Source organism: Mirounga angustirostris, unplaced genomic scaffold, assembly GCF_029215605.1.
Source record: "Mirounga angustirostris isolate CCGP_5_RB_7025 unplaced genomic scaffold, mMirAng1.0.hap1 SCAF_16, whole genome shotgun sequence".
NCBI classification, from domain to species: domain Eukaryota; kingdom Metazoa; phylum Chordata; class Mammalia; order Carnivora; family Phocidae; genus Mirounga; species Mirounga angustirostris.
Genome location: NW_026991724.1, coordinates 30090413 through 30116546, shown reverse-complemented (window position 1 = coordinate 30116546; position 26134 = coordinate 30090413). Strand labels below are relative to the sequence as shown.

Below are 26134 nucleotides of genomic sequence, written 5' to 3'. Positions count from 1 at the left end.
TAGATCTTACCAGTTTGTCCACTGACGTCCTTTTTTGTTCCAGGATCCTACGTTCTATTTGGTTGGTCTTTCCCCTTAGCTTCCTATAGTCTGTAAGAGACCCTCAGTTTTTCTCGTCTTTCATGACCCTGATACCTTAGAAATATATTGATTAGTTATTTTGCCACAAATCCCTCAATTTGGATTCGTCTTAAATTTTCATATGGTTGCATTGAGGTTGCGCATTTTTATTAAGAGTACCACAGAAATGGTGTGTCCTTCTCAGAAAGTACCATGGGTTCAGAATGTCAGAATGTCCAACACTGATGGTGTTGCCCTTGATTGCCTGGTTACGATAGTTTGTGCTGTTTCTCTAGTGTAAAACTGCTCTCTTTTACCCTGGAGTTAAAAGAAATCTTGAGATACTTTGAGACCCCCAAGTCCTGTTTCTTCTCAGATTTTCACCCATTGACTTAAGTATCCTGAGTAGGTCCTTGTGTGTAACAGTTTTTACTGTGGAATTCTGCTGCAAGCAAGGATTGTTGCTTCGCTTTCATCTGCTGATCAATTATTTATTCATATCAGAATGGACTCAGATATTTATTTTATCCTATAGGTTATAACCCAATATTCTCATTGTTTTGATGCTCAAATTGTACGAGCTCCTTTAAGTGACCCCTGCATTATTTCAACAAACCCTTATCTTTTTTTGAATACTTCTAAACTGCCAGTATCTCTGCCCAAAGATATAACCCCATCGAAAGGAAGATCGCGAGGTCTAACGTTGAAACTGAACCAGCTCAAGCCATTACTTCACATAGCATTTGACAATGTTCCTGCACTTCCCTCAGATTTTAAGGAAGCCTTTGGTGTTCCTGTGAGTTCACTGTAATGCACCGAGTTACCTTGGTGCAGCTAGGGATATGTGGACTTCTTTTTGTTTATGGGGTATGATTTACAGTTTTAAGTTGTATTTATAAATGAGTTCAAGTAAGTGTTTTTCTTTTTGATTAAGGCGCAGATTAGTCAAGACAGCTCATAGGGAGTTTTTAAAATTCTTGTATTCACATACTTCTAAAAAAATGTTACGTTTTACTTACTTTCAGAAGATCCAGTGTTATCTATTATATGTATGGATTTTGGTACTTCTTTTTAAAATTTCTATTTTTCCTCATTTAAAAATATTAAAAAATTCTGGAAGCTGCACAATGATACTGAGTAGAGATATATTTTAGAAGTTGCATTACTTGTTTTAAATCTGTAACAAAGTGTTTTTGAGGTTAATGTTTTTGTTCTCATTTTAATGTAGAATTGGTGGATCCAAATATTTTTATCCAGCCAATCACAGAAGAACGTGCTTCTAGGACTTTGTACCGTATTGAACTTCTAAGGAAAGTACGGGAACAGGCCCTCCGGCACCCACAATTGTTTGAACGCTTGAAGCTTTGCCATCCAAATCCAGACTTACCAGTCTGGTGGGAATGTGGCCCTCATGATAGGGACTTGCTCATTGGAGCTGCTAAACATGGGGTGAGCCGAACAGACTATCACATTCTTCGTGATCCTGAACTCTCCTTTATGGCAGCTCAAAGGAGCTACAGTCAAAGTAAGATGGCTCATTCGAGGACTTCTACCCCACTTTTACAGCAGTATCAAGTAGCACTTTCTGCTTCTCCTCTTACCTCTCTACCTAGGCTCCTAGATGCTAAAGGTATTATTCTAGAGGATATGAAAGTTAAAAGTGAAAATCTTAAAGAGGAGCCTCAGTCTTCTGAAGAAGAATCTATGTCTTCTGAGGAAACCAGGACACTAATAAAGTCTGAGCCTGTAAGTCCAAAGAATGGTGTTTTACCACAGGCCACTGGAGACCAGAAATCTGGTGGAAAAGGTGAAACAGACAGACGCATGGTTGCAGCCAGAACAGAACCCCTAACTCCAAACCCAGCTTCTAAGAAACAGCGAGTCCACAAAAGAGGATCCGAATCTAGTTCTGAGTCTGACTCTGATTCTGAGAGATCATCCTGTTCTTCCAGATCATCTTCTTCCTCGTCTTCCTCCTCTTCTTGTTCCCACTCTCGATCAGGCTCTAGTTCTTCTTCATCCTCCTCTTGTTCTTCAGCATCGTCTTCATCCTCATCCTCATCCTCTTCCTCATCATCATCCTCTTCATCTTCATCAGAAGAAAGTGACAGTGAAGAAGAAGAAGTCCAAAAGCGAGGTATATGCATAAAGTGCTTTTGCTGTTTTAAGACATTTCAAGTGAAAATGAAAAGCATTTGGTTCAGATAAGTTAAGCATGTTTAAAATGGTTGACTGAAATCTTGTATGTACAGATTTGCTTAGAGAAGCACTAGTGAGAAAGAAACTAGAATTACTGGTACACACTCCCTATTCAGTATTCAAGGCATTGCAAAATGGGTTCATCAAACAGAAATTAGGCATTTTATACAATAATTTTAGTGCTTTGTGATCACCTTCAATTTAGCGTTACATTTTTTTCTGAACAAGTTGATCAGTAAACAAATCAGGATTATATTCTATAACCGCCACCAGGATTTTTAGATTAAGCAGTCAGACCAACAAGAATATCATAGGCCCTACTTGGCAGCTATCTACTCAGCAGTACAAGGTAGGAACTACAGCTCGCCAGCAGAGTAGTGTCCGGTGGCCGTCTCCTGAGTGTGCTCGCCACAGCCCACAGTTCACGTGCAAGGAAATGAGTTAACATTGAGTGGGCACAGGAGCCAGTCTGGCCTAGGGACCCTCATAGCCCGCAGGAGCCAGAGTCTCTTGTAACAACTCTAGGGACATAAGTTTCAGGGTGACCACAAGGATATGCCCCATTATAGGAGTCCCCTCCTTAGAGAATGTTAGTATACCCATCAGGTATCTATGGTCCTCCCAGTCCAAATGCAATTGATCGGTCAGGAGTTTATCTGTTTCCAGGGAGCAGACCTACAGAGTTTACTGAGGGTCACATTTTCATGCAGAGAGGGCTGTTTTGTTAACCCTTTCCCCTCAAACTCCTTAACGCTACTTATTTTGCTCTTGTGCTAATTTTTTAAACAACGAAGACTTTATTGTACTCTAGGTGAATTTTTTCCTTTTTTTTTTTTACCATTTGTTTTTACTTCTTTTCCTTTTTAAATATATCTGAATAATTATATAAGCTTTGAAAACTATATATAAACTTGTTTTATGCAGTTTTTTTTTGAAACAGTTATAATTGTTCTTAGCAGAAGGTACCCCTCACGTGAAAGCCTATGATGAAGAAAGTGTCGCGTCACTGAGCACTACCCAGGACGAGACCCAGGATAGTTTCCAGATGAACAATGGGACGCCAGAGTCCTCTTACATCTTACAAGGTGGATACATGCTAGCAGCTTCATATTGGCCAAAGGTAAATGAATAATGTCCTGCTGGAACAGATCATTTTTTGAGTATTTTTCTTGTTGCTCTAATGGTAGATACTCTTCTCATGTGGAAAAATAGGTCACCATAAAACATAGGGTGGCATTTTGGTGTTAGCCTCAAAAGTATCAACTGCTATTATCAAGTAAATAGGTGTACTTCAATATGTATGTTAACCTTAGAATGTTTAGAATGAGAGATAATGCTTAGGTTCACGTACAGGTTATGAAATAGGTGCTTTGAGCTGAGTCTCCTTGGAGAAATTTACCTTAGTCATTGGTGACTTAGAAAAAAAAAGTTCACTGGGGTGCCTGGGTGGCTCAGTCGTTGAGCATCTGCCTTTGGCTCAGGTCATGGTCCCAGGGTCCTGGGATCGAGCCCCGCATTGGGCTCCCTGCTCGGCAGGAAGCCTGCTTCTCCCTCTCCCACTCCTCCTGCTTGTGTTCCCTCTCGCTGTGTCTCTCTCTGTCAGATAAATAAATAAAATCTTAAAAAAAAAAGAAAAAAGTTCACTTAGGTACATATGCTTTCAGTGGTAGAAGTTCAGATTGGATTAGTACAATCCTTCTTTCTGTATGTGGCTAGACTAGAACTACCTTTTTTACAAAGAAACCTGTATTACTTGTGTAATTATAAAAATAACAGAAGACTATATCATAAATTTTTTTGAACTCCAGTGGAAATTTGTACATGAATTCTTACAGAATTATGATATGGGTGTGCGAATATGTATACATACCAAATACACATATGTTATACCGGGGCTAAATCCATCAAGGCCCTGAGCCATTTCATCTCCAAAGGTCTGGCCTGGTTGTTAAAATCACACTTTGATGTGGCATGCTCTTCCAGGACCGCGTGATGATCAACCGGCTGGACAGTATTTGTCAAACAGTGCTGAAAGGGAAGTGGCCTTCAGCTAGAAGAAGTTATGATGCCAACACAGTGGCTTCTTTCTATACCACAAAACTGCTGGACAGTCCTGGTGCAGCTACAGAATATAGTGAACCCAGTGTACCCACTCCCCCAGGGGCCGGTGTTAAAGAAGAACACGATCAGTCAACACAGATGTCAAAGGTGAAGAAGCATGTACGAGAAAAGGAGTTTACAGTGAAAATCAAAGACGTATGTTTATTTTTATTGCCCTAGGACCCGATTGCGATTACGTGTGCAGCATGCTTTTTCTGCAAGTGGCTGCCTGCCCTCACTCTTACTTCCTTCACATACTTGTTTTCTGGTATTTGGATTGTTTTCTTTTTGATATCCAGGTTATTAAACTTGAATATTCTACTAGAAGGATCATCATTTAATATGTTTCTCTACCTATACTTCTGAAAATAGTCCTTCTGCTGATCAAGAATGCTTTTCTTAAACAGTCTGACAAATTCTAATTGTTTTGGTTCTTTTATATAATATTTAAATGGTATGTCCGTGCACTTCCTCTTTTAAACATTTAGCATGCCCTGTTATCAGTAACATTTCATTTTTCAGTATGATTTTTGAAGCCAAATGGATTACTCCATGTCTAATACATAGGTAACGTCCTCTGAAATGTCATTTGAATAATGTACTTAGAGATGTATGTCCGAAGCTAATAATGTTACAATGTAGTAGTTACACAAAAAGCTTTGTTTTGCTCAGAAAAGTGTATATAGTACCTGGATTTTTTTCTTTTAAGAAAGAAAACTTAATATTCATTATATAAATGGGTTGATTTTTTTTTTTTTCCCATTAGTTGATTTCAGAATAAGCAGAGAACTTGATCAATGTTTCAGGGTTTTTACTTCACTTCTTCTAAGTAAAAAAATTCTCTTAATAACTGAAATGAGTTTTTTAATTTTTCCTTTCTTGACAATGGTGCTTGTTAACAGGAAGGTGGTTTGAAGTTGACATTTCAGAAGCAAGGGCTTGCTCAGAAAAGACCGTTCGACAGTGAAGACGGTGCCCTGGGGCAGCAGCAATACCTGGCTCGGCTCCGGGAGCTGCAGAGCGCGTCGGAGACCAGCCTCGCCAGTTTCCCCAAATCCATGCCAGTGTCAGGTGACCGTGACAGTAGTAACTGCCTTGGCATGAAATACTCCTGCTGTCATTCCCAAATTCTCTTTTGCTTATTCCTGTTCATATATATATATATATAATACAGTTTTAGATCTTTAGATCTTAATAAATACCTGTTGGGGCTTTTAAAGTGACATTTTAAAGCAGGGTGCAGTTTTGTTTTAGGGTCCTAAATATCTGGGTGGAAATATTCTGTCAGGTAGTTTTATGCAGATACAAGTTCAAACAGCATATCAACATGAAAGCAGATTGTGAATGTAAAGGCAGACACCTGAATCACAAATTAGTGGTGATTAGTAGAAGAAGTTAAAGTGAGAAGTTCTAGAAAGACTTTAGAGACAGTGTAGTTCAGTCATCTATAGGATCCAGGAATTGTAATAACTAATCCCTGGAAGATAATCCTTCATTCTCATAGAATATTTGCAGGGAAAGATTGTTCTGACCTAAAACAGCCCTTTTTATTACTGGGCAGCTCTGATTATCACAAAATTCCTTCTTATTTGGAAGCAAATTTTACCTGCAGTTGGTTTTTCTTAATGATTGAAATTCTGTCTTTAAAGGCATCGCAGATTCAGCCTATTCCCATGTCTACATGATAATCTTAACATTTTGAAAGCAACGATCATATCTCCTCCTTTTGGGGCTGTATCTCTTCTAACATTTTGACACTTTGAATCAGCAGTATTTATTAAATACCAAATTGGAGCCATGAGTTGTGTGCTCCATGGGCATTGAGGAATCGATAAGAAGCTTGTTCTGTTGATCTTGGTCTAATGTGCTTTAATTTGTGTCCCTTTTATAAACTGTAATATCGGAAGTTTAGAATTTTACTCAGGATCAGCTGAATCTTTAAAAAGTGCAAGTTGGGGGCGCCTGGGTGGCTCAGTTGGTTAAGCGACTGCCTTCAGCTCAGGTCATGATCCTGGAGTCCCAGGATCGAGTCCCGCGTCGGCCTCCCTGCTCGGCAGGGAGTCTGCTTCTCCCTCTGACCCTCCCCCCCTCATGCTCTCTCTCTCTCATTCTCGCTCTCAGATAAATAAATAAAATCTTTAAAAAAAATAAAAAATAAATAAAAAATAAAAATAAAATAAAAAGTGCAAGTTGTTGATTAAAGCTGATTAATGACTTGAATTTCCATTATACCTTCCATTTACATAAGGCTAAGGAATCTGTTTCAGTATTCTACTAAAGCTGGTTGCCATGTAGTATTTAGAAACATTTCAGAACCCCTGTTGTGCATGTGCACAGTGTGTGGAATTCCTAGGATTGGGGAACATAATGCTTTATTATAAGTGTTAAATTGGTAGTTATTCCCAATTGCTGCTACTGTGACTTTTTAATTATAAATCACAATTAAATTATAGGTTAGTATCATCAGCATTACTTTGGTCTCTTACAGATTGATTAACCATTCATTGTAATTCTCCAGTTCCTGGACTTTCAGACATGTGTAGCTTTGCAGTTCAAATCTGAATCAGCCATGCTTCTGTCACTGAAGTATAACTTCCCCAAATCGTGCTTTTCATTGACAGTATTGTATTTAGGGAGCTCTGGTTTTTTTATAAGAAAATGGGAGGGGGCACGTCTGGGTGGTTCAGTTGGTTAAGCATCTGCCTTTGGCTCAGGTCATGATCGCTGGGATCAAGCCCCGCATGAGGCTCCCTGCTCAGCGGGGAGCCTGCCTCTCCCTCTTGCCCTGCTCATATGTTTGAGCGCTCTCTCTCTCTCTCTCTCTCTCAAATAAATAAAATCTTAGAACAAAAAAGGGAAGAGTGTAGGATGGGGTAAATGGGGGATGGGCATTAAGGAGGGCATGTAATGTAATGAGCACTGGGTATTATATGCAACTGATAATCACTGAACTCTGCCTCTGAAACTAATACACTATATGTGAATGAATTGAATGTAAGTAAAATGTAAAAAAAATAAGAAATACCACTGCTTGTGCTCTGAGAACTCCATTATAAAATGGGATTGACGCTTCTGTCATTTGAACATTTTATTGCTGTTGTAGCTGAAGGTTGTACAGCCTTCACCGTTAAGTAACTCTTGGGTAAATAATACTACCTTTAATAGTATAAGCAGTAATTGTAACACAATCCGCAGTAACACAAAATAGTTAAAAGCCTTAAACATTAACCAGATGGAGTTATTATCTAAGCATTATAGCTCATCCATCTTAATTATTGCAAACATGAAATCTAGATTTGTCCTCCAACACGACTCTTAACAATTTTTTGCCTTCTTTCTTGTCTGTGAAACGAGCGGTTGGGGGAGGAGAGAGGTAGCACTGCTGGGTGGGTTAAATAGTATATGTAGAGCGGCTACTATGGAGCGTGGCACTTAACTAGATGGTAAACCGATGTTAAAATTTAACCGATGTTAAAATCTAAAACCTCACAGGTTTTAGAATTAGATACTGAATAAATGCTATTATTATAGTTATTAATATCCCAAAGCCAAAGCCCTTTTTACGTTTATGTGGGTACCCTCTGAATTTTATCTGAAAGTTTCAAGTAAAGATACAAGTTGTGATGTAATTTAATTAATGAAGGGAATAGTAAAATAGCAGAAATTACAGTAGGACAAAACTAAAGAACCCATTCCAGAAACTACCTGGAATAGTGAACAGAGGATGATAATAGAGCCGCCAAACAACCTGGGGTTGAATTTTGTCATTTACTGGCTGTGACATTGGGCCAGTAACTTAATGTTTCTGATCTCATTTATAAAATAGGCTTAATAATACCTCTATGTTTTTGTTGTTTTTGATGATTTAAGAAAACATTGGTTAAACCTAGCTCAGTGTATGGCACCTAGTAGGCATTCAGCAAAAAGAAACTTTTTTTTCATGTTTCTTTTTCTTATTTTTTTCTTTTAAGATTTTGATTTATCTATTTATTTGACACAGAGAGAGAGAAAGCAAGAGAGAACACAAGCAGGGGGAGTGGGAGAGGGAGAAGCAGGCCTCCCGCTGAGCAGGGAGGCCCATGTGGGGCTCGATCCCAGCACCCTGGGATCCTGACCTGAGCCGGAGGCAGACACCCAACGACTGAGCCACCCAAGCACCCCAAAAGAAGCTATTTTTAATATTGTTATAATTACATCTAAGATAAATGCAATACAAGCTTTATAGAATAGATAGGTTAAATTTTCCATTTTGGATTCTAGCTTAAAATAAATCAGTAATGGGGGCACCTGGGTGGCTCAGTCGTTAAGCGTCTGCCTTCGGCTCAGGTCATGATCCCGGGGTCCTGGGATCAAGCCCCACATCGGGCTCCCTGCTCAGCGGGAAGCCTGCTTCTCCCTCTCCCTGTTCCCCTGCTTGTGTTCCCTCTCTCGCTGTGTCTCTCTCTGTCAAATAAATAAATATAATCTTTAAAAAATAATAAGTCAGTAATGTTTCTAAAAATCACTCAGAAATAAGTCAAGGTAGCTGGGTTGTTTGTTTTTTTTTTTTTTTAAGAATTTATTTGAGAGAGAGAGCGAGAAAGAGCACGAAGGGGTGGGGAGAGGGAGAAGCAGACTCCCCGCTGAGCAGGGAGCCTGACACGGGCTCGATCCCAGGACCCTGGGATCATGACCTGAACCAAAACCAAGAGTCAGACACTTAACTGAATGAGCCACGCAGGCGCCCGGTAGCTGGGTTTTTTTTAAGAAGGAAAAAGAAAGGGGCGCCTGGGTGGCTCAGTCGTTAAGCGTCTGCCCTCAGCTCAGGTCATGATCCCAGGGTCCTGGGATTGAGCCCCACATGGGGCTCCCTGCTCAGTGGGAAGCCTGCTTCTCCCTCTCCCACTCCCCCTGCTTGTGTTCCCTCTCTTGCTGTCTCTCTGTCAAATAAATAAATAAAATATTTAAAAAAAAAAAAAAAGGAAAAGAAAGACAGACAGACATCACGATAGTATCTAACTGGCTAAATAGAATTATGTTTATGAAAGGCCAAATAGGGTATGTTTATAAATGTACACTTCGGTGTGTATACAATTGTTTTTCCAGAGATAATTATATTAAGTACTTTTTTATATAACATTGGAATAGCAGTAAAGGGAAAGTAAAAAGTAATGTAAGACACTCTCTCTGCCTTTCAGTTGCTTGGTAGACCAAGGCCTACATGTTAAAATATTAGACAAGTCATTTAAAAAACAAGATAATATGTTTTGCTACACAGCACATTATAGTTAAAAAATACTGAAGAAGAGGGAAGTCACTACTGTCTAGAAACTTAGGCAAAGTCCTCTGGAAGAGGTAGAATTGAACAGGATCTGTAAGAGGAAGATCAGATAATGGTCCTTCTGGAAAGTGACATCCGTGGGAAGGGGGAAAGGGGCAGGGAACAGCATGGAGCAGAGACTTGATAGCAGACTTTGTGATAAGACTGACCTAGCTAGTGTGTAAATTCCTACTGGAGAGAGATTTGTATGAAAGCAGAGCCTGCTTAGAAAAGGTGAATCCAGATTATAGACAACGTGAAAACTGAGCTGGGACAGGGATTAGGGTTGGGGAAAGGGGCTGATGTAAGCCATTTCATTCATATTAGAATAAGAAACCATGAGAACTTCTTATAAAATAGAATGGTACTAAAAAAAAAAAAAATGGTACTTCTAAAAAATGATACTTTGGGAAAGTTGGTGTATTATTATAGCTAAAATGTACTACAGTGAAAGTACTTTCAAATCGTATTTATAATATTTTGTTAATCTGGTTATAATGAAATTCACTTTGTAGATAATGAAAGCTTTTCTTTTTTTATAAAGTTATGTCACATTCCTAGGCAGAGGATCATAGGGGAAGGGAGGAAAAAAATGAAACAAGATGAAACCAGAGAGGGAGACAAACCATAAGAGACTCTTAATCTCAGGAAACAAACTGAGGGTTGCTGGAGGGGAGGGGGGTGGGGGGATGGGGTGCCTGGGGGATGGAGGGTATGTGTTGTGCTGAGCGCTGTGTGTTGTGGAAGACTGATGAATCACAGAATTGTACCCCTGAAACAAATAATACATTATATGTTAATAATAAAACAATTTTTTAAAGACAAAAATAAAAATTAAGAAGTTATGTTACATTCCTATTGTGCTTTTATATGCAAACATGGTTTTTTAATCATTGTAACTAGCCATTCCTTACCATATGAATTAAGGTACCATTTTGAAACTGAGATGTGGTGAATGTAAGTGGCCTGCATAAGGTTACATGACCAGCCAAAGGGCAACTCCTTATTCAGGTATACACTGGACTTGCTCTAAAAATTCTCCTTGAATGATTGCATTTCTCACTATAAGCTGTGAACTATTTAAAAAAAAAAAAAAACAACTCATCCTTAATAATATTTTCTTTTTTCTTAAGATTTATTTATTTATTTTAGGGAGAGAGAGAGACACACAGAGGTGGGGAGGGGCAGAGGGAGAGGGAGAGATTGTCCTAAGCAGACTCCACGCTGAGCACAGAGTCCGACATGGGGCCCAGTCTCACCACCCTGAGATCACGACCCGACCAGAAACCAAGAGTCACAGCTTAACCAACTGTGCCACCCAGGCACCCCAATATTTTCTTCTAACAAGAGAGTTCTGGATTATGTACTTTTTGAGGACAGGAACTGCGTTTAACTCATCTTTGAACCATCATAATACCTCATAACTACGTATAAGCTATTTGATAAATATTTATTCATTGGAAAAAATGGCTGAGTGCATGGAACTGTTTCATTCATACCTCTTACACACATTTTTATTGAGAGTCTACTGAAATGAGGAATGATAAAGGTCAGTTTGACTTGGCAACTAAAAAGTTAGTGCTGATCCTAAAATACCTTAAGGAGGCTGGCATGGGACCAGACTATAGGACATTGAGGAATGCGTTGGTCGTAAAGAAGGATGAACACAACAAAGACCAACCTTTCAAAAGTTTTGAAAGTTATAAAAAGGCTGAAAGAGGCTTATTTTTTGTTTGAGTTAGGCCATGTTTTTAAGTTGAGGAGAAGACTCTAGAATAAGATACTTTGGCACAAGAAAGTAAAGATAGTTGAAAAAACAGGCTTTCAGAAAAGGTAGGAATTAATGGATTCAAAGAAAAAGGAAGGATTTGTCTTGTAGATGAGAAAGACATGCTTCTTCCTCTAAAAGGGAAAGATAAGATGTGTGAATATCAGGGTAAATAACTTGAAGAGACAAGTCAAAAAGTTGCTTATAGTTCTTCAAGTTTTTAAATGAGGAATGGGGGTGTTTTAGCCCAAAAATTGCTGGATTTAGAGTATGTACAATTAAGAACTAACACTTTCATATATTTAGAAAACTGACTACTTTTAATTTGCTTAAGATCTAGATTTTGATCACCATTTTGCATGTTTTTATTTGATTAGGTACTTCCATTCAGTCAACTCTTGGTGCCAATGGAGTTAGATTAGACAACCAGCCTATAGTCAAAAAAAGGCGGGGAAGGAGGAAGAATGTAGAAGGTGTTGACATCCTCTTTTTTAACAGAAATAAACCACCTAACCATGTAAGTAAAAACTGCTGATCCTTGAGTCCAAAATGCAGTCTTAGTAAATACATATATTGCTGTTTTGCAAATGTCTTATAGAGTAAAAATATTAATTAGGAAATTAGATTGTACTTCTGGATTATATCTCAGAGGAATCCAGCACTGACCAAGATTCATGAAAATTTTAAATTTGAAAAATTTAGCAGAATTTTAAACAACTTTTTTCCTCTTCAAAAAGATTTGCTTCACTGGACCAAAAATCGAATGGTAAAGCATAGAAATAAAATTTTCACTTGGTTGTTTTTCTACAGGTTACTTTAGGCTTAACCACCTCACAGATTTCTACAGGGATAAATCCAGCACTGTCCTATACTCAGCCTCAAGGAATTCCTGATACAGAAAGTCCAGTTCCAGTTATTAACCTCAAAGATGGGACAAGACTTGCAGGCGATGATGCGCCAAAGAGAAAGGATTTGGAAAAATGGCTTAAGGAGCACCCAGGTTATGTGGAAGATTTAGGAGCTTTTATTCCTGTAGGTGATGCCTTACAAATCTTGATATATTTTATTTCTGTGGTTTTTCAAATCCATAATCAAGAAGCATACATTTTTACCCACTTATGTAAATATGTGTTCTGTCCAAGAGTAAGGAAAATGAGCAGAAAAAAGTAATGACCATTTTTCCCACGATACAACACAGTGCCATTTCCATTTTTCTATTCTGCATTTAATAATAAAAATCACCTCCAATATACAGAGTACTGTGTTCGACCCAGTGAACGTTGTAAAGGTATAAAGTTTCCTCAGGGAGTTTACTTTAAAATACTAATGATCATATTAAACATTTATTGAGACTTAGCTGTGTGCTGGGCATTATACTTAGCACTTAACATATGTTATCTCATTTAACACTCTTGACATCTTTATCAGAATGGCATCATTTTAACTATTTTCTAGATAAATTAAAACACTGAAATTTGAAGTAAATAGTCCAGGGCACACAGTCTTAAATCTAGTGCCCAAACTACTACTCATAAGCTTTTCTTCAAGCTATCACAGTACAGCTTTCGTGGTCTGCAGATTTATTTATTTATTTTAGGGAGAGAGAGAGAGAGAGAGAGACACAGAGGTGGGGAGGGGCAGAGGGAGAGGGAGAGATTGTCCTAAGCAGAGTTTACACATTGAGTTTACACTAATCGCGAGTGAGAATTGTTAAAGTTATTTTGCATGTTTTATCTCCTGAGATACCTTGTGCTCACTATCTTATAGGCATATGGCTTCCTTACTCACAGAAATCTGTTATTTCATTTTGCAATACTTTACTATCAGATGCTGATATACCAAATTTGCATCAGATCCCCCATACAGTGAAGGTGGCAGGCCTATTGTATCTGCCTTCATTCGAATGGAGAACCCAGTGAAGCTGTCTAGTATTCTGTGAGCTTCTGAAGGACTATATCCTATTCACCTTTGTATCCCAGGACTTAGTACATAATTCCTGATCCATAGAATAGTATCTAGGTCCCTATAAATATTTGCTGAGCCAATGATTAAAAACTGAAAGTCTTTTGAAGACTAAAAACTACTACGTAAAGGTAAAGTTGTTATTTTATTAACAGAAAAAAAATACCTTGTTACTTTTTTTACAAAAAGGAACCACAGAATCTCCACACTCCAGTCCCTACAGTGGTCTTTGTGTCTGTAATGTGTACTTCTTCTAGAATTTTACATCACTATTACTGACACCAGGAAATAACCTGATAGTCTAAAACAGACTGCTTTGGGCTTGGCTTTCAGATGCCTTTCATATCCCCAGTCTTCTCTAAGGATGCCACTAATTCTCAAATAAACTTTAATTACTTTTGATTTTTAAACCAAATAAAGCTTTTATAATTATGAGGGGAGGGGTTTTCACTAAATATGATGGGTAAGCATAGAACGAATACTGCAATTCTAACAATAATGAGAATCATTAGTTTAACCCTGTAACTTAACATGTTAGAAAATAACATTTATTTAGTCAATAGATTCTTATTGAGTTAACTACTATGTGCTAGTCCTCTTTTAAGGGATGGAGGATAAAACCGTGAACAATATAAAGTTCTTGCCCTTGTGGCAGTTCCACTGTAGTCTGTAAGGGATTCTCCTGTCTTTTTCTCATCACTGCAAAGGAATCTTTATTAATTTTTTAAACTTACAAGCCATTCATCATTTTCACCACAAATATTAACTTTTTATCATAATTTTTAGGTAACATTATATAATATTAAGATTTTAAAACAGCATTTGTTGTGATAAAGAATACAAGACAATAGTTTGATTTCTGAAGGATACTTTTTTTAAAACAGCATTTGTCATATAATATGAGATAATTAGTTTTGGTTTCTGAAGGATATTTCACGTTACTGATTTCTTAGCTCTCACACTCTACTGGGGTATCTCTCTAGCTAAATAATTATAACATGATATAGATCTATAATAACAGGGGTATGTGTAGAGTGCCATGGAAACAGATAAAAGAATAATGAACAACTCTGCCTAGGGCAAGTATCTGGGGAAATATGGAAAGAAAATAGAGATGACACATATGACCAGTGGATGATAAAGAATAAGTAGACATTTGACCAGGTTAACACAAGGGGAGGCTAGGCTAAGCTCTGTAAAACAAGTATGAAGAGTTAAAAAGGATAGGACTTGAGGGCATGTTCATAAAACAGCGGCCAGTTTGATATTGTAGGGTATGTGAGGCAATGAGTGGAGTAATAGTAACTGGATAGAAGAGGTGAATTTAGGTCCAGGCTGTGAAAGGGTGGGTCTGCCATGCTGAAGAGTTTGAGCATTGGCCCGAAATAGCTACAAACCTCAAGCCCTGCTTTGTTAAATCATAGAGGTAAGCAGTATAGTTTGACGGAAAGAGTTTCATTGCCAGATACTACCACTGGCTGGTTGCATGACCTTAAGGAAGGTAACCTCTCCAAGCCCTGGTTCCCGTTCGTAAAATGCAAGAATAGTACCTTTTAATATCGTGACGATTACTTGAGGAGAGATAAGAGAGACGGTTAGTGAGATGAAGAGAAGAGGAAAGCCACAGCTGGCACAAACATAGATTCTGTCAGCACAGAAAAAAATCTGATGTTTCAGATGAGATTTATCCGGAGAAAAAGCAAAGAACTGTACAGTTTAGAGGAGGCTGCTCCAGCATCATCAGCAACTCCTTCAGACGACGCTAGGAACACGTGATCTGTCAGAGCTTAAGGGAAAATCTCATTTCAGGAGCCAGAATGCACACAGAATGATAGTGTTTTGTTCATGTGATGGCCTTGAGTATTTGTTTAAATATATAATTTGAGGAAAAGATGTATATAATATTTCTTAAAGTCATATTAATATTTTTATTAGATAGTTGACCCTTGAACAACACTTGAGTTTGAACTGTGTGGGCCCACTTATACGTGGATTTTTTTCCAGTACAGTACTGAAAATGTATTTTCTCTTCATTATGATTTTCTTAATAACATTTTCTTTTCTTGAGCCTACTTTGTTATAAGAGTACAGGATATGATATAAATATAACATGCTAAATATGTGTTAATCAACTGTTTATATTATCAGAAAGGCTTCTGGTCAACAGTAGGCTATTGCCAGTTAAGTTTTGGGGGAATCGAGTTATATGTGGATTTTCGAGTATGCACGGCAGCACCCCTGATCCCCATGTTGTTCAAGGGTCAACTGTATTAAATATAAAAATATTTAAAGTAATTTTAAAGTGTAACGAAAGGGTAAATTCTTTAATATTATTTATGTATATATATGATACATATATAAACTGAAGGTAAAATATATAAGGAGATATATATCTTCAATACTTAATAGTATTATATATATGTATCTTCAGTATTATAGAATTAAATTACTTGGATCAGCTTTTTTGTACTGTTTGCACAAGTAAAGATTTTAAAGCTGTTTCTTTGGTTATATGTTTTAGAGAATGCAGCTCCATGAAGGGAGGCCCAAACAAAAAAGGCATCGTTGCAGAAACCCTAATAAACTCGATGTTAATAGTCTTACTGGAGAAGAACGTGTTCAGCTAATTAACAGAAGAAATGCCAGGAAGGTGTGTATATATTTATTGTTAATCGTTTATATTTAGGAGATCTTTAGAATACTACTTCCATTATGCCATGTTTTCTAACAGACCTGAAAATGGGTTAAAACTGGCAGATTTGTGGGAAAAGACATGGACTATAATTTTATGCAATCTAATTTCAATTCCCACACCTTTGGCTAAGCCATGGAATAAAATAAGTCACTTGACACATCAGCGTGTAAGCAGTGTGACACTGCACGAGGGCCCTACATCCAAAGCAACAGTTCTCAGCACGGGGCAATTTTGTCTTGCAGGGACATTTGGCAATGTCTGGAGACATTTTTGGTAGCCCCAACTTGGGAGGCAGGGAGGTAGGTTTTGGGGAGGTGGCAGGCAGGGGAAGGATGCTGTTGGCATCTAGCAGGTAGAGGCCAGGATGCTGCTAAACATTCTACCGTACATAGGACATTCCCTCACAATGCCCATCCAGAATGCTCATGCTGCAGAGGGTGAGAAACTGATGAGAGAGCCACCGTTCTCATCAGGCCGTCATAGATGTACATTTTTATCGCTGTAATTTCCGATCAGATGGCCATAAAGTATCTTGTTCCTTTAAATCAGCCTATTAACATAATTTTCTGACAGATGAAAATAAAATGTCTTAAACAAAGGTACCTTATAGAATAAGGGCACTGCTGTTTATCTTACAGCTTTTTTGACTGATGAATGATAAGAGTCCGGTTTTTCCAAATTCTATTTCTAAACCAAATGTGGCTCAACATTTATTTCCCCAAATTGTTTTTTTATTTTATGGATTGGTAGATGTCTCCCTCACCTCGAAAGTAAATGGTAGAACACTTACGGCATCCTTTTGTAGGCTAATAGCTCTGATATTTTTGTTCTGTTTTTTATGCAGATAAGCATGCAACAAAATAAATAAAAAAGAAAAAGATGGCCTCAGAGTAAGAATAGCAAATTTCTCTCACAAATCAAATTACCCTAACAATTGTTTTAATACTGTTACGTGCACCAGCTCATTAAAATTAATACTGATTTTTCCCCAATTTTATAGAGCTTATTCAGCTTTTGTTAGTACTTTAAAATGATGTCACAGGGAGATTAGGGGAAGAACAAGATGACATTTTAGTAGCATTTTACTTAATTTTGTGCTTATATAGATGGTGTTACAAATCTTTGTAGTTCATCTTATAACAAAAGTTAGCATTACTAGATAGGAATAAATTAGTCTGAGCCAGTTTTAAGGAAATGGAACAATTTTGTAATTTTACTTATTAGATATTAAACACTCCTAATTTTATCTTTAAATGTTATAACCTGACAAGGGGCCTGTTCATTTCCTTTAATTTGTATTGTTTATTGTTCTGAGTCTCTAGCGCATAGGCTTAAGGATTGAAAAGAATCTACCTGCTGAATCCCCATAAACCACCCAGAGGGCCTCCGCTTAAATTGGAGCTTAATAAAGGGGGTAACAAAAAGGAGAAGGCAAACAGAAACCACAGAGACTAAGTAAAGACTATAGAAAATACTAAAAAAGCATACCTACAGGTATTATAACTATAAATACCTATAACTTACAGGTAGCATAACCATATTAAAATCCTGTCTGTATTCTATCAAGAGATTGTATATATTTAGAGAGGTATGGAAAGAGGAATTATAATAGACTCCAAAGGAACATTAAGGTGGTAGATCCAAATCATTTAAATTTCAAAATATTTTGTTTTAATTTCCTACTAATTATTATATGTAGTTTTTAAATTTTTTCACATTGTGATTAGTCGGTTATATCACTGTTCACATTCAAAAGATGTATATATCTTTTCTACTGTATTTCCCTGTATTTCTACTTCAGGGTTTTAATTTACATAATGGGTAAGAGCATGAGTTTGTGAGACCTGAGTTTTAAAGCTGGCCCTAACGCTTCCTAGCTAGCTTTAGGCAACTTCTGTAACTTCTCTGAGGTTTATTTCCTTCATTTGAAAAACGGAAATAATACTGTCTCAAAGGATATAGTGAAAACTAAAATAAGTTTACATACTTAAAGTCCTAAGCATGATACTTGGCATATAATAATAAGAACTTACTATTTGTTATGCACCAGACGCTGTGCTAAGACACTTGAATTGTTTCATTTTTATCCTCATAAAACCCTATGAGGGAAGTGTTATTGTAATCCCCTTTTTATAGATCAGAAAATTGAGGCTCAAAGAGATTTACTGATTTGCCCCAGTTCAAATAGCTGGTAAGTCTGAGTCCGGAGGGTATATGCTCTTAACTAGGCTATATTGCTTATCCAGCATAGCAAGTACACAGTAAATGGTAGTTATTCATTTTACTATTTTTGTCACTTTTTAAAGCATTTAAAATTCACATTACCACGTGTCTGTATGGTATATTAGCAGTGCTTTTGGCTTGTGGTAGTCCTTTTTAATATAGTAGAGATCGTCAAAGGTAATTCAAGAAATACATGTGTCTTAAACTCTGTATAGCACAGAATAAAAGCAAGAAATGTCTTCATATTTAATAGTGTTTTTAAGTGTATAACAATCTTTTTCATTTACAGGTTGGAGGTGCATTTGCTCCCCCTTTGAAAGATTTATGTAGATTCCTGAAAGAAAATTCAGAATATGGAGTAGCTCCTGAATGGGGAGATGTTGTTAAGCAGTCTGTGAGTAATTTCATAAATACTAACGTACCTATCATCTTAAAAATTAGATGCCATTTAGTCAGACTTAGAAAGACAACTACCATATGATTCCACTCGTAAGTGGAATCTAAAACCAAACCCAAAACAAACAAAAAGCAGACTCAGATCTATAAATACGGAGAATAAACTGATGGCTGCCAGAGGGGAGGCGGGTGGGGAGAGGGGCAAAACGGATGAAGGGGGAAAGGGAGGTACAGGCTTCCAGTTACAGAATGAATAAGGCATGGGGCAGAGCATAAGGAACATAGGCAGTGATACTGACCAGCGGAGGTTTAATTCCTTCATTTGAAAAACGGGAATAATACTGTCTCAAAGGATATAGTGAGAACTAAAATAAGTTTACGTACCTAAAGTCCTAAGACACCTAAGCTACTCTTGTGGCGAGTGCAGCATAACGTATAAGCCTGTCAGATCACTAAGTTGTACACCTGGAACTAACATAACATTGGGTGTCAACTGTACCAGATTAAAAAGAAAATCAGGGGCGCCTGGGTGGCTCAGTTGGTTAAGTGACTGCCTTCGGCTCGGGTCATGATCCTGGAGTCCCGGGATCAAGTCCCACATCAGGCTCCCTGCTCGGCGGGGAGTCTGCTTCTCCCTCTGCCCCTCCCCCCTCTCATGCTCTCTGTCTCTCATTTTCTCTCTCTCAAATAAATAAAATCTTAAAAAAAAAGGAAATCAGCTGCCATTTAACTGTAGCAGAGATGAAATTTTAAGTTAGGAATTAACAATACTGTGTGAACAGGTGCCGTGTTGAGTCTGCAGTTTTTATTTTGCAGTACACATTACAAATTTCTCAGATGTTTGCTGAGTTAGAATGCAGAATCAATATATACTGATCTGTTTTTATTTTAACCTCTAAGATAACTATACAAGCAAGGCCACAAAGATTAACCAAAGATGTGGGGAAAGAAATATATAAGGATATTCATCATAGTATAGTAGTAAAAAACTGGGAATATATTAATGGTCCATCCATATATTGGAAAATTGTGCAACTGTGCAAAAATTATATCTTAGAAGAACATCTAAAGACAAGGGAGGAAAAGGTCACAGTGTGTTAAACAGAGTAGTAATTAAGCTCTCGGAAAAGCAGAGCATGGTCACGTGGTAAACGCTGAATAAAAAATAGCTACTATTTCTACAAGTGTCCAAATGAAAAGGGCAGGCTATAAAACTATGTTCATTATGATTCTATTTATTTTAGAAACGGAAGTGGGGAGAATTGTAGAATCTGTGTATACGCATAAGGGAAAAATGAAATACACATTCTAAAATGTTAGCAGTGGTTCTCTCTGAATGGTAAAATTACGGATGATTTTTTTTCCCTTGTATTTCTTTGTTGTCTTGTTTTCTGGAGTGAACCCTAATGCTTTTGTAAAGAAAACAAGTAAGCTGATCAATTCAAAACAAAATTTTAAAATAGCACCATGAGAGTCTTTGAAACTGCCGTCTAGGGGCACCTGGCTGGCTCAGTCGGTAGATGATGTGACTCTTAACCTCAGGGTCGTGAGTTCAAGCCCCACGTTGGGCGTGGAGCCTACTTTAAAAAAAAAAAGGTATTGCAGCTGCTGTCTGGAGCGGTCACAGATGGCCGCCAGGAGGCGCACGTGGCTGTTGCGCCCTTGAGCACGGCTGACCCACAGCGTCACATCAGTGTCGCGCGTACTGCGTAGTGATCGGACAGGTGTGTGCTTACGCTGTGCTCAGCAAGTGCCGCCACCACCTGTCACCGCACAGCACTGCGACAGCGTCCCTGACTGTATCCCTGCGCTCTGCTCTTTATTCCCGTGACTTGGGGCCCCCGAGTGGCTCAGTCAGTTCGGCGTCCAGCTCTTGATTTGGGGTCAGGTCATGATTCCAGGTCCTGAGATCGAGCCCCGCTTCAGGCTCCGCACTGGGTGTGGAGCCTGCTTAGGATTCGCCCTCTCTCGGAAGTCAGGATGGCCGAGCGGTCTAAGGATTCGCCCTCTCAGCCCCGCGTCAGGCTCCCTGCTCAGTGGAGAGGCTGCTTCTCCCTCTCTCTCTGCCTACTTGTGCTCTCTATCTCTCTGTCAAATAAATAAATAAAATCTTTAAAAAAAAAAAAAAAAAGGATTCGCCCTTGCCCCTCCCCCGATTAATTAATTAATTATAAAAATTATTCCCGTGACTTATTCATTCCATAACTGGAGCCTGTGTCTCCCACTCCACTTCACCCATTTTGCCCACCCCCCCCCACTCTGGTTTGGGATTTTGAAGACTTAAGTTTGGAAAAAATAAAAAAATACCTTTATTTTCATAGATTATATATTAAAATGGTAATATTTTGGTAAAATTATGTTAGACTGTATTACTAAAGTTAATGTCACCTGTTTCTATTTTACCTTTTTTAATGCAGCTGCTAGAAAATTTAAAATTACATATGTGGCTTACATTGTATTTCTGTTGGACAATGCTGGTCTAGAGGTTCTACACTCCTACCACCTTTAGGAGTTCTGAGCCCAGAAAGTCACGGGAGAATCACTTGAATATCTTTTTCAGCATGGCTCCATCTCCCTCCCTTATTCCCAAAGTGACAAAGGTTCACATGAAGCATCTCATTGTAATCGTAACCTCTCACTGACTTTCTCTGTCCTTTCCTTATCGTTCTTCTAGCTTGGAAGAGGGGCACTCCTTTCATCTTTTAGAGTAATTGATGGTGCGAAACATGTAAGGGTGTGGAAGTAACCCTTATGAGAAAGTGTCTTTGGACCTCCTGTTTTCTAGAACTCTTCTACAAACGTGCGCCTCACAGTGTGGAAGAAAGCTAGAGGCCCCTTCCTGCTCTCTTACCCTCTGAAAAAATGAGCAGTGGACGAACTCTTTCCCACCACTACTTACAATATGGAATGAGGCTCTCTCTTTCGTACTTGATTATGTTCTAGCAACACAGACTCAGCTTATGAATAATTACTGATTTTAATGTGTTAGCTATTGATTTTATTCTAATGTAGCTATTGTTGCTGATTTTTTTTTCCCCCCAGGGATTTCTTCCAGAGAGTATGTATGAGCGTATTCTCACTGGTCCTGTTGTGAGAGAGGAAGTCAGCAGGCGGGGGCGACGGCCTAAAAGTGGAATTGCCAAGGCCACGGCAGCGGCGGCGGCGGCAACTGCCACCAGCGTGTCAGGCAGTCCTTTGTTAGCCAACGGATTACTTCCAGGTGTGGATCTCACGACCCTTCAGGCCTTACAACAAAACCTACAAAACTTGCAGTCCCTGCAAGTCACCGCAGGGCTGATGGGAATGCCTGCTGGCCTTTCTTCTGGAGGAGAAGCTAAAAACGTGGCCGCCATGTTCCCCATGCTGCTGTCAGGAATGACTGGCCTACCAAATCTGCTGGGCATGGGAGGACTCCTGACAAAGCCTACCGAATCTGCAACCGAAGAGAAAAAGGGAAATGACTCGAAGGAGCTAGAAGGAAAAAAAGAAAGGACAGAGAGTCATAATTCAGAGAACGGGGGAGAACACTCCGTGTCGAGTTCTCCTTCCACGTCCTCCACTGCTGCATTAAGTAGAGCTGCAGCTGCCAGCCCATTAGCTCTTAACCCACTACTGCTCTCTAATATACTCTATCCAGGGATGCTGCTCACTCCAGGCCTTAATCTCCATATGCCAACTTTGTCCCAGTCCAATACTTTTGACGTACAGAAAAACAAAAACAGTGACTTAGGCTCGTCTAAGTCCCAGGAAGTAAAGGAGGAAGATTCCAGAGTTAGAGATCAGGAAGACAAAGGGGGAACTGAAGCAAGTCCTCTCAACGAGAACAGCACAGATGAGGGTTCAGAGAAAGCCGATGCTTCGTCTGGATCTGACAGTACGTCATCGTCGTCTGAGGATTCAGATTCTAGTAACGAAGACTGACTCCCAGACTGCACTTAAATTATGAACTGATTTTGGATTTTTTTTTCTTTAATTATGAATTGTAAATACCCCAGTGTTGAGTGCATCAATAACTTACTGACCGAACATTTCAGTTATTTGTTTAGAAGTGCAAACTGCTTTCAGAGACGTTTTGCATGTAATATTTCTTAAGATCCATAAGTTTCTGAACTCGTATGTACTATCAAATACATAAAGGTGTAAAATTACAACAAAAAGGCATTATAATTTTGTTGGGGGTTAATTTTATGAAAATTATGCTCAATAAGAGTTGTATATTTAATATATTTGCAGTGAACACAGAATACTTTATGCATATTACTGATTTAATTTGAATATAGTTTTACAGCCTCCTTGACACCTATAATTTACAGATCAAAACTCAGCAATAATTTGGGCAGCTAATGAATGTCATGAAAGCTGTAGAATCTACATCACCATCCATTGCTTTAATTACATGAAAATGCTCTAGTGTCGTGATGCACTGCTGATGTTTCCAATTCAGGTACAAGTGTGTTTTAAAGAAGAAATAAGTTTCCCAATCAGCCAATTTAACTGGCTACCTGTTACCTCAGCTGAGTTAGTTTAGGAAGTTTACATTCGTTTCTAATTCTATACTTGTTTTCAGGGGTTTTTTAAACACATCCTATATATCATGTTAATCTGGCAAGAAATATGACTTGCTTTTTGCTGAGCTTAACTCTGATATCAGTAAAATTAAGTCATAAAAGAATCCTGTGTCATGGGACTTTGGCACCCTCTAGACGTACTTAGTTTTACTTTTTCAAAGTTTGGCCTCCTATAAGAAATCATGTCTCTGATGAGTAATGTCTGTTTCCAGGGTTCAGAAAAGGCAAACTCATGAAATACCACTGAGAAGAACTTTCCACACAGCATACTTCATGTAAAAGAAATCGTTTGTTTGCTTTATTTGTGTAGATTTCTATTTGTGTTTTATGTCATGGAAATATTCCAACATTAACAGATCATAGTGATAAAGTAATATGCAGAATAGTCTAAATTCTTTTTTTTTTTTTTTTTTTTTTTTTTTTTTTTTTTTTTAGTTTCTAGGTATAAGCAGACTAAAATGTTGCCCAGAATCAGTGTTGGGTTATCAGTTTATATTAAATATACTGAGTTGGCCCATTTTGAATATGCACTTTGAATGATCTCAAAAAAATATATACAAGTTATACCTGTAAACCACAAAAATGAAGCCCAAGGCTTCTGATCAATTTCTTAGAACCCTTTATCATGTAAAATTTGTCTGATATTTGATTTGTGATACAGTTTCTCCTGCTAAAGCTGCTACTAATTCTGACAAGATGGAGAGGTCCAGGATCCCTGTCATGTACATTTAAAACAATTAGAACTGAATTGGACATAAAATACCATTTACATCCTAAGGAGAGAAAGATGTTAGCATTTTTCTGGTACTTGAATAAATCAGTGATAAAATTTGCGAGGGGCTAAACTTAGGGGGGAAAAGTACCCCACTTCTCTCCCGCAGAAAAAAATAACTTTTCAGTACGTTTTGATAGAACTCTGTTGTTTTGTCATGAATCCAATTATATTGGATTCTCCCAGATCTTTACCAGTAAATTACGTTTCTGTATGTAAGATAACTAATCCCTCATTAGAGAGACAGTGTTACATGTATTTACAAAATCATATATGTTCCATCGAGATTGTATTGATTTTTGTATTTTTTCCCAAAATAGTACTTTGAATTGATAGTTCTTTATGCAATGTCTTAGCAATAGTCACTATAATGCCCATCCAGGAGAAGTGGGTAGTAATTCTTCATCATGAAAATGATATATTACATATTTAGTATCTTCCCTTGGCAGTATTGCACTTTTGTTGAACTAGAATACACCTATGAGATAGCCAAAGTTTTTCAAACACAGTTAACTTAGTTTGCCGGTGGGGTATTTCAACACCATCCATATTTCCCTCTCTCCCACTAGTTCTACCCACATAATCTTCATTCCTTTCTTTCCCCAATTAAAAAAAAATGGGGGGGAGCCCTAGATCTTGTCACTAAAAATCTAATTTATATCAAATTTATGAGATAAAGTATTTTCCTAATTATGATCAGATGAATTTGGTTAACATCTTAGTGATTCTCTTTCTATGTAATAAGGCAATTGCAGTTTTCAAAGCATTAAGGCTAATACTATAACGTTAAACTTTCTCTTGGGTTTCAAGACACTTCTATTTAGTATTGATTGGGGAAAAGTTGTCCAGCTGTCAGCTTAAAAAAAATGCAAATATGGTTGTGTAAAGTTAAGGGTTATAAGGAAAAAAAAAAATCAGTAGAATTACATAATACTAAAGTTGCAGTTGAAAGGATATCCAAGTATGTGTTGGTAGTTACTAAAAGAATTATAGCTGTTATTGCCTTGTATTTATAGCCCTTGTTTCAGGTTTCATGATTCAAGTCTTAGTCCAATTTTTCTTTTGGACATTTGCAATATTTACCAGTTGTGTTTTGTGTAGTCCGAATTTGCTTTCTGTAGTTGAGCAAACGTCTTAAAAAAGTCCTTTGTAATTTATTAAATTACTTTCTATGATGTTCTATAGAGCAAATGGAAGTTTAATTATTTTTTATTAAACATATTCTTTGACTACCCATGATGTCAGCGTCTGTACATGACAATACTCCTTTTTTTAATTGACTTTTATCTATAATTTATCATAATCCAGTTGTGAAAGAAACCCTAGTCCTGAATCTCTAAAAGGAAAGTATACCTTGGAAGAATTTTTAAAAGACAGAAGTTGGCTATAATTACATCCACAATATCATTATATCCTTAAGTTTTCTTCCCCTGAACCTTAAAAATGTCCAGAAAGACTCAGAGATGTACCTCACCTCGTAAGGGAGTACATTTTGGATATCTGTAATTATTTTTCCCCTTGGTCTTAAGAGTCTTTCCTAATTCATCACTATTGTTTTTAGTGTTTTTGTAAACATGAAAGAAATTTAGTTTTCCCCTAAATAGAAAAGTAGAACAGAAGAGTCTCAACATACACTCATTTACCTTGGAACCCATTTACCTATACTTTCGTGCTTAGAAAACCTTTTTTTTTTTCTCTTTTGTACAATGTAGCATGTAAACACAAGCCAACTACTTTGTCTAGTGCTCACCCAGAGGAACAGTATCTGTCTGTACCAGTGCTAGAGGAAGATTTGGCTATGTTAGACGTTTCTGAAAGAAGATACACTATGTACAAAACGATGGGTTCTGTGTGTTGAGAGCTATAGGAGGGAGAGTGATTTTTGACTACGAGTAATGTTCATCTTCTACAACAAATTTAGAATTTAATCTCTACGTAAATACAACTCCAGTACATAAGCTGTTTATTTTAAAATGCAGAAAAGCACAAAGAATAAAAATACTTAAATCATCATAAACCCACCCTGAGATAAATCCTGTTCATATAGATACCCAGTGTTTTTATATGTATGTTATATACATGTAGTGGGTTG

General features: G+C 37.8%; 1 protein-coding gene across 16 annotated transcripts in view; it reads left to right on the top strand.

The window, feature by feature from the left end:
- Positions 1-25281, top strand: part of CHD9 (chromodomain helicase DNA binding protein 9) — a 222601-nt gene extending 197320 nt beyond the window's left edge. For 10 of the 16 annotated variants that reach the window (XM_045891120.3, XM_045891118.3, XM_064580402.1 and 7 more), the window contains 9 exons: positions 1289-2197; positions 3216-3379; positions 4243-4515; positions 5262-5430; positions 11804-11943; positions 12237-12458; positions 15910-16038; positions 18596-18700; positions 21745-25281. In XM_045891120.3, the coding sequence (XP_045747076.1) occupies positions 1289-2197; positions 3216-3379; positions 4243-4515; positions 5262-5430; positions 11804-11943; positions 12237-12458; positions 15910-16038; positions 18596-18700; positions 21745-22623 (2990 nt within the window). In that variant the 3' untranslated portion in view covers positions 22624-25281. The remainder of the gene's footprint in view (positions 1-1288; positions 2198-3215; positions 3380-4242; positions 4516-5261; positions 5431-11803; positions 11944-12236; positions 12459-15909; positions 16039-18595; positions 18701-21744) is intronic. The other 6 variants (XM_064580404.1, XM_045891127.3, XM_064580407.1 and 3 more) reach the window with 5 other exon arrangements.
- The last annotated feature ends 853 nt before the right edge of the window (positions 25282-26134 follow it).